At 43.7% G+C, this 9,598-nt stretch overlaps 1 protein-coding gene across 2 annotated transcripts in view; it reads right to left on the bottom strand.

Moving 5' to 3' along the window:
• Positions 1-5,886, bottom strand: part of MCCC2 (methylcrotonoyl-CoA carboxylase 2) — a 76,307-nt gene extending 70,421 nt beyond the window's left edge. For both annotated transcript variants that reach the window (XM_012802814.2, XM_003785896.3), the window contains exon 1: positions 5,619-5,886. In XM_012802814.2, coding sequence (XP_012658268.1) covers positions 5,619-5,747 — 129 coding nt within the window. In that variant the 5' untranslated portion in view covers positions 5,748-5,886. The remainder of the gene's footprint in view (positions 1-5,618) is intronic.
• Positions 5,887-9,598: the final 3,712 nt, after the last annotated feature.

Genomic DNA, 9,598 nt, shown 5'->3' with positions numbered 1-9,598 from the left:
AAAAAAAAAAAAGAAAAAGAAAACGAAAACATAAAAAAGCACTGAAGACTGGTCCTACCCCAGAGATTCTGATGTCACTGGCTGCAGGTGTGATCTAAGCATTTAGAGCTTTAAAAGTTCTTCTGGTGTTTCTAATGTGCAACCAGAACAGAGAGACACAGTCCTATAATCTCCATTTCTGAGTTTCCACTCAGGACAAACTGGGAAAACACCAAAAAGGACTTGATAAGAGGCAACCCCTCTCTTTGCCACTGGAACTTATAATGTTTGTATCACGACATTAACAACATAACATGGGGGAAAGCCTGACACTTTCTCTATTATTATTAAACCCAGGTGATGAGACCCCTTTGCTCACATACAGCAAATGCAAAAATTCTCCAATGTGTGAATTGTCTCAGACAAACAAAGCTCTGCACCAGAGTGTGTCTGTACAGGCCATCACCAAAGAGGCAGCATTAGAATGACTTATATAGCACCACTTGTCATGTCAACCCTCTTTCTTTTCTGCAGCACACTGGAAGAGTAAGAGATGTCTTGGCCCACACATTAAATACACAAACACAACAGCTGAAGAACAAAAGAAAAGGTCTGTGCATACTTTTCATGACACCACAGATACGCAAAACAATCCTCAAATAATCTGCATGGGGCCCATGGGCCACAGATTGGACACCCCTGGTTTCTTTGGATAGAAACCACTCCCACAATTAAGGTCTGTGACCAGATTATCTTTATCATCTCAGAGACCCCTAGCAGTGGGATAGGCTTTGTAAAGGAAAAGGCCTCCTTGAGTATAAACCAAACAGTGTAACAGAGAAGGGCTCTGGGAAATGGACTCAGTGGCTGTCTCAATGTTGTCACCCAAACGGCATCTTCCCTTTGGGGCTCTCACCTTAACCCTGGGCGGCACCCGTCCTCCAACTTCGGAATTCAAACATGATGGAGTTTAAGCAGACATTTTAGGCCATGAGATAGACTCTATTACTTGTTCAAAATTCTTCCTTCCTTGCCAAGGTTCACAATGAGAAGACTATCCTTCATCACCCCACAGACTTTGAGTCTGCCCTTATTCTTACAAAATTTAGTGTATGAGAGATTCATTTTAGAGCTAAGGCCACATAGAAGTTGAAAGTGAAAGGATAAAAAGAGATATTTCATGAAAACAGAAACCCAACAAGAGCAAAGGTGGCTATTAATATCAGATAAAATAGACTTTAAGTCAAAACTTGTTATGAGACAAAGAACATTACACGTTGATAAAAGAGTCAATTCACCAAGAAGATATAACAACTTTAAGCATATATGCACCAAACAATAGAGCTCCAAAATATATTGAGTAAACATTGACAAATTATTTATTTTATTTCTTTACTTATTTATTTTTGGCCAGAGCTGGGTTTGTAACCCCCACCTCCAGCATGTGGGGCCGGCACTCTATCCTTTTGAGCCACAGGTGCCACCAACACTGACAGAATTAAAGGGAGAACTAGACAGCTGTACAATAATAGACTTTAATACCCCACTTTCAAAATGGATAGAACTATCCAGACAAAAGACTAATAAAGAAAAATAGGTTTTCTAACAAACGTAAAGATCTGAAAAGGGCAATGAAATGTTTGAGAAGTTGTCTCTTTAAGCACCCCTGCCCCCCAACCTACCCTTTTGGGGAATTAAAACCTGCTTTCTTTCCAAGAAAGAAAAAAAAAATTAGAACCTCCTTTCTTTCCAAGGCCAGTAATCAGGCGGGTGGAAAACTATTCTTTGCTGTTTGTTTTCTATTATCTTAAACCACAAGAGATTAGATCACAGAATTAGCTGGACAAGAGTCAGAAGATTATAACCCAGAGATAAATAAGGTCAACCAAAACCAATTATATAGTTCAATGACAGCACAAACCAAGCACATATGATACCAGTTACAAAGACCCAACTCCAACTACCAAAAACTCGCCTTCAAAAACAGCCCTGTTTTTCTGTGTCAAGGGAGGATGGTGGTCTTTTGAGATACTAGTCTGCTGCCTTCATTTGCTAGCAAATTAATAAACTTCTCTTTCCTTTTCCACCAATTACTCATCCTCATTCTTTTTCTCATTCGTTCAGCCTCTAGGACAAGTATACTATAGTATACTAGTAAGTATAGTATACTCAGTATATACTATAGTATACTAATAAGACTCTTGCGAAACTGAGCAACCACAGGGCTTAGTGCCTGATAGTCATAATGAATTTGAGCTGAGCCAATGGCCACCTCCTTCTCAGTCTTTTCAGTTATAGAATCTACCTAAGTAGGACTGTGTAAGAACCATTATAAAACAACAATCAAGACCCTGGCCTCAATAGTTAAGAGCCAGATTGCCTGGCTTCATATTCAAGCTCTGCCACTTAATAGCTGTGGTTATCTTGGCTCTGTGCCTATAGCTTAGCAGCTAGGGCAACAGCCACATACACTGGAGCTGGTGGGTTCAAATCCAGCCCAGGCCTGCCAAACAACAATGACAACTACAACCAAAAAATAGCCAGGCATTGTGGCAGGTGCCTGTAGTCCCAGCTACTTGGGAGGCTGAGGCAAGAGAATCGCTTAAGCCCAAGAGTTTGAGGTTGCTGTGAGCTATGACGCCACAGCACTCTACCCAGGTCAATAGTGTGAGGCAATAGTCTGTCTCAAAAAAAAAAAAAATAGCTGTGGTTATTGTAGACAACTTACTTGACCTCCATGTACCATAGTTTTCCTATGTATAAAACAGAGATAATAGCAGTACCTGCCACACAGGACTATTTTGACGAATACATGAGTAAAAGCATATAAAGTCTTTAGAGAAATGGTTGGCACACTATATAATTTCTGCTATTATTATTACTTATTATAGTTCCTATGTATAATCAACAAAGAGAGGAAATTGGTCATTCACTTTATATCTACCAACAATATGGAAGTTGGGCTTAGCCATACGACTTGCTCTGTCTACAGGAATTTCATCATATCCCAGCAGAAATTTTAAATCCAATTTGTGTTCAGCCTCTAGCTCTGGTGCCTTTTGCCATGAGAACAGCATCTCTAAATCAGGGGGGCTCCTTCAGCCTTCTCTAGGAATGAGAAATCACATGGAGTGGACCTGAACCCCCTGCAGTGGAACAGTCATAGCAGCCAACACACACAGTGTGAGTAAGAAATTAGTATCTGCCATTGTGAGCTACTGAGATTTTTTATATTGCTATAAAGCACAACCTAGCAAAAGGTGATTCATACAAAACCCTCACCAAATATCCTAGTTTTGATCTGTCAAACCCACTACTGGTCCTATAGCCTTCCTTGTGTTAATGGCACTACCACCACCTAAATATCCTGCCCAGTTAGAAACTTCAAAGGTATCCATGATTTGTCACCCATTTCCTTTCCCTCTTTTTTTTTTTTTTGAGACAGAGTCTCACTATGTCACCCTTGGTAGAGTACTATGGCGTCACAGCTCACAGCAACCTCAAACTCTTGGACTTAAACAATTCTCTTGCCTCAGCCTCCCAAGTAGCTGGGACTACAGGTGCCTGCCACAACACTTGGCTAGTTTTTTTGGTTGCACTTGTCATTGTTGTTTTAGCTGGCCAGGGCCAGGTTCAAACCCACCAGCCTTGGCGTATGTGGCCGGTGCCCTACCCACTGAGCTATGGGTGCCACTGCCACCCATTTTCCTCCCTTTTCCCTCAGTTATTAACTCTATAATCTTATTTGCTCCACAGGTATTTATCCCCACACAGACACAAACAACCATAATACTGACCCTATCATCTCAGGACACAACTCTTCCAACTAGCACCAAACTCTAGGCATTCCCTACACTACTAATCCATCTTCCACGCCAGGTATCCTCAAACTATGGCCTGTGGGCCACATGCAGCCCACCTAGGACATTTATCTGGCCCACCAGGTGTCTTTGCCGCCGCTGCCTGTCCTGCTTAGCAGCCAACTTGTGCTGAGGCCCACAGTCTGGCCCTCCAACAGTCTGAGGGACAGTGAACTGGCCCCCTGTTTAAAAAGTTTGAGGACCCCTGCTCCACACTGTCACCACATCAATGAATCTGCCATATCTGCAGGTCCATGCCACTCTTCTACTTAAATATTTTAATGGATAGTATACAAAATAGAATCTAAATGTGGCTTTGCCTGCAAGGCCCTCCTCTAATCTAGCCCCCAAATCAATCTCATCTCCAGACACTATTCCACAAATACCGTAACTCTAGCCATGACTTCCAAGTTCTCACACCAAAGATACACCTTTAAAACTCAGTACCTGTGTCTTTGTAATCCTTTTGGTTTGCAGTCTCACCTCTCAATCTCCATCGTGAAACTGGCCAGTTCTTACCCAACTATGATCCATCTCATTCATTATGTCCTATCTGCAGCTTTCTATGACCAATTTTTCAAGCTTTAGACACCCTCTTACCACAGTGCACTGAAGTTACCTGCTTTCTTGTCCATCTTTCCTACAAAATCATGAGTTCCATCCTTACACTTCAATACCAAATACCTAGACCACTTTTACCCCTTACCACTTAATGTTTCTGCATTAAACACTGTGTACCGTTTGTACAATTTAAATCAGGCATCCTCAAACTATGGCTCGCAGGCTACATGTGGCCGGCTGGGTGTTTTGCCACCGCTGCCTTAGCAGCAGACTCATCCCAGGGCCCACAGTCCAGCCCTCCAACAGTCTGAGGGACAGTGAACTGGCCCCCTGTTTTAAAAGTTTGAGGAGGCTCAGCGCCTATAGCTCAACCGGCTAAGGCGCCAGCCACGTACACCTAAGGTGGCGGGTTCGAATCCCCAGCCCGGACCCGCCAAACAACAATGATGGCTGCAACCAAAAAAAAATAGCCGGGCATTGTGGCAGGCGCCTGTGGTCCCAGCTACTTGGGAGGCGGAGGCAGGAGACTCGCTTGAGCCCAGGAGTTGGAGGTTGCTGTGAGCTGTAATGCCACGGCACTCTACCCAGGGGGACAGCTTGAGGCTCTGTCTCAAAAAAAAAAAAAAAAGTTTGAAGACCCCTGATTTAAATGGTATCTATCTATATAAGTTTAAAAAGCATGTGAACAGATTAAAATTTTCTAACTCTGGTATTTCACAAGCTGAGTTGTTTTTTGACCTTGTGATGCTTGCCAATTCCAAGAAAAAACACTCAAAGACACTGTGGAATTAAGTATTTTCTATTACTATAACCAATTATTCGGGTACTGCTAGGTCAGTGGTTCCCAAAGCTGGCTGTCACCAATCCCCTTAAGGACTTCATTAACAATGCAAACACCAAGACTTAGGAGACCCAGAAGGTCCAGAGTGGGGCCTCAGGCCCCTGTACATTCAACAAACTCCCCTGGTGATAATGCTATGTTTTGAGAACCACTGATTTCAAAGACAAAGTACAGTGCCAGTTCTAAAAGTGAACTAAAACTTTTTTTATTTAGAATGATTTTCTTTTTTAAACTTGACGATACTCTTAGTGAGTTACAGAACCATGACTGGGGCTCAGGAGAAAAGAACAACAACTGTTCACCTGTGACACCACCACCCCCCTCCACCTGCCAGGACCTAGTCTCACCGGTCCGGCAAGGTGACTCGCCCAGCCTACCTGGTAGATGGCAGAGCTCGAGTCCGGTCTGGTGCCCAGCGAGGCCACCGAGTCCTGGTGATAGGAGCGCAGCCCGGGGACAGCAGGGCGGGCGCACGGCCGCAGGGCTAACCTCAGGGCAGCCCACATAGTGGCGGGCGCAGAGCTAGGAGGGAGAGTGACAGAACGGCCCACAGCGTCCCAGCCGGTGCTTTCCCCCCAAGGGTCCCCTGCCGGGAATGCAGCTCTGCTCGGGTCCTTGCAGCCTCAGTCCAGGCCTCTCAGATTCTCAGACCTTTACCTCAAGTGCCGGAACGCGCCGCTCACGATTGGTCAAAACCAGGCGCCACGCCCCCAGCCTAGCCAATAAGGGACAGAGGCACAGCCCCGCGAGGCCCCGTCCCCTCGCGAGCGCAGGACAGTGGGTGGGAGAAAGAGCGAGTCCGCGGTGGCGGCCCGCTCCCGGGTGCGCTGTGCACACTGAGTTGCGGTGCCGTTTGTATCGGTGTTGGATTGCCACAATCAGTACGATCACGGTAGCGATTGTGTTAACGACTTTGGTGAATCTCACCTGTCAAGAGAGTGCATGCAGCATAAGCCTTTATTTTCGCTTTTATACTGATAGAGGTTGTTGGCATCAGCACTGTGATCCAAAATAATGGACAGTAAACACCCTTAAAAATTAAAGTCTGTATAGAATGCCTCCAATTTTTTCATTCACATATTTATCGAGCACTTCTTAATTACCACTTCATCTCTAAAAATATCTACATCCGTCTCTAAAAACAGCCAGGCGTTGTGGCCATAGCTACTTGTGAGACTGGGGCAAGAGGATGGGTTAAGCCCAAGAGTTTGAGGTTGCTGGGAGCTATGACGACACGGCACTCTACCAAGGGTGACAAAGTAAGACTGTCTCAAAAAATATGTGTGTGTGTGTATGTGAGAGAGAGAGAGAGAGTGTGTGTGTGCGCGCGCATATATATATATATATATATATATATATATATGTATATGTATATTTATTTATTCCAGGCCAGGTGCAGTAGCTCAGCACTTTGGGAGGCCAAGGTTGGAGGAAAGTTTGTGAACCCAGGAGATCAAAAGCAGGCTGAGCAACACAGAGAGACCCCATCCCTATCCAAAAGAAAATGTGGAATAGATACCAACAACAAAGGGAAAAAGGAAGACAAAGGAAGAAAGAAATGGAAAACATCAGACAAAAGGTAACATAAAAAAAATCAGTAAAGGAGGTCCAAAATCTAATTATAACAGTGAAAATGGAAGGAAGGAAATATCAAAGAAATAATACAAGAGGCTGGGCGCCTAGGCGGCTAGAGCACCAGCTTTGTGCACCAGGGCTGGCAAGTTCAGACCTGGTCCAGACCTGCTTAACAAAAAAAAAAAAAAGAAAGAAAGAAAGAAATAATACAAGAATGTTTCCCAGAAAGGAAGAAAATGACTTTCCATATTGAAAAGGGCCAAGAAGTATGTATCCAACAGCATGAATTGGGGGCCAGTGGGGGGGGGGGGCAGGAAAGAGGAACAGGTTTACATTAAGGCTCATTATAGTGCAGAACACCAGGGTCAAAAAATACATAAACAGTAGGCAAGTAAGGATAAAGAATCAGAATGGCACCAAACCTCTGAACACTGAAAACTGGGAAACAATGGAGCACACTTTAGTAATTAAGTGAAAATTATTTTCAAGTTATTCAAGAATCCTACTTGTAGCCCAACTAAGATGAAAGTAAATGAACTTTCAGACGTGAAAAGCCTCAAGTAATTTTATCATTCATGGACCCTTTTAGAGTGAACAAGTGGAAGATGTGCTTCTCTAAAACAAAAGAAGCCATAAAAGACAATGTGGTTCAAGTGGCTAAGGCACCAGCCACATACACCTAAGGTGGCAGGTTCGAATCCAACCCAGGCCCACCAAACAACGACGGCTGCAACCAAAAAATAGCTGGGCGTTGTGGCGGACGCCTGTGGTCCCAGCTATTTGGGAAGCTGAGGCAAGAGACTCGCTTGAGCCCAGGAGTTGGAGGTTGCTGTGAGCTGTGATGTTACAGCACTCTACTCAGGGGTACAGCTTGAGGCTCTGTCTCCAAAAAAAAAAAAAGACAGTGACATAGGCTGCAGAAACAGAATTCAAATCAGAGTAAGAAGTAAGAAATTCACAAGATAATGGCAAAGAGAAGTCCCAGGCTGACAGCTATAATACAAAAGCAATTAGTCCAGATTAAAGCAAGAAGCAAGAGCTACATGAAGTTTCCTGGAAAGGAAAGAATGGAACAGTTTATCTGAGGATGTGACCATATGGAAAATTATAAGCAGGGGTATTTTACAGACTTACTGGAGGGTGTGAAAAGTGACCATTGTGAACAAATCTCTCCTTCTTTTCTTGGAAAAATAAAAAAATAAAAATAACAGAACAAGGCAATTAACTCCAAAAAAAAGTTATACCAAAAAGAAAATGTCATCATAGTACATTATGTGATAAAGCAATGAGTAATTAAAATTAATATAATGAAAACACTGAATATGGACTAATCACAAACTGTGACTGACATAGTTGGAGAAAACAGGAAAAAAATCACGGTGGGGAAAAGTTGTTAAGAAAGTCAAAATTCTTGCTAGGTCCCAGCACTTTGGGAGGCTGAGGTGGGAGCACTGTTTGAAGCCAGGAGTTTGAGACCAGCCTGGGCAACATACCAAGACTCTACCAAAAAAAAATTTTTTTTAAACTAGCCAAGTGTTGTGGTAGGCACTTGTAGTCCTAGCTACTCAGAAGGCTGAAGTAGGAGGATCACTTGAATCCAGGAATTAGGAGGCTGCAAGTGAGCTAGGTACTACATTCTGCCCAGGTGAAGAGAGACCATCTCAAAAAACTCAAAAGAGCTAATATTCTTATGTACTTCAGACAATCTTGTTATTAATAAATTGTTAAAAAAAAAAAAGAATTCTTGGTCTGGCACAGTGGCACATGCCTGTAATCCTAGCACTCTGGGAGGCCAAGGTGGGTGGATTGCTTGGATTCAGGAATTCAAGACCAGCCTGAGCAAGAGTGAGACCCCATTTCTAAAAATAGCCAGGCATTGTGGCGGGTACCTATAGTCCCAGCTACATGGGAGGCTGAGGCAAGAGAATCACTTGAGCGCAAGAGTTTGAGGTTGCTGTGAGCTATGACGCCATGGCACTCTACCCAGGACAAGGGAGTGAAACTCTGTCTCAAAAAATAAAAATCTTACATACCATAACAAGTTAGTTGCTAATGTCTAAAATTTTGTAAGAGATAACAGAATAATCATATTTGGAAATATGTAACACCAGGCCAGGCACAGTGACTCATGCCTATAATCCTAGCACTCTGGGAGGCCAAAACTAGAGGATAGCTTGAGACCAGGAGTTCAAGACCAGCCTGAGCAATGAGACCCCTATCTCTATAAAAAATAGAAAATCTAGGCTCAGTGCCCATAGATCAGTGGTTCGGGCACCAGCCACATGTACCAGGGCTGGTGGGTTCAAACCCGGCCAGGGCCTGCTAAACAACAACGACAAAATAGCTGGGCATTGTGGCAGGTGCCTGTAGTCCCAGCCACTTGGGAGGTTGAAGCAAGAGAATCGCTTAAGCCCAAGAGTTTGATGTTGCTGGGAGCTATGATGCCACAGCCCTCGAATGAGGGCGACATAGTGAGATTGTCTCAAAAATAAATAAATAAATAAATAAATAAATAAAATAGAAAAATTAGCTGGTGGTGTGGTGTATGCCTATAGTCCCAGCTATACTGCTTAGAAGGCTAAGACAGGTATATTGCTTGAGCCCAGGAGTTCAGAGTTGCAGTGAGCTATGATGACATCATGGTACTCAAGCCAGGGAGACAAGACTGTCTCAAAACAAACAAACAAAAACCATCATGAAATAGTGCATATGGCTCGGCACCTGTGGCTCAAGTGGCTAAGGCGCCAGCCACATACACCTAAGGTGGCGGGTTCGAATCCAG

The sequence above is a fragment of the Otolemur garnettii genome, unplaced genomic scaffold (assembly GCF_000181295.1).
Source record: "Otolemur garnettii isolate 467f Iridium unplaced genomic scaffold, OtoGar3 scaffold00017, whole genome shotgun sequence".
In the NCBI taxonomy this organism is placed as follows: domain Eukaryota; kingdom Metazoa; phylum Chordata; class Mammalia; order Primates; family Galagidae; genus Otolemur; species Otolemur garnettii.
The sequence above is the reverse complement of the archived record's forward strand: the minus strand, read 5'-3'. Positions and strand labels throughout refer to the sequence as shown.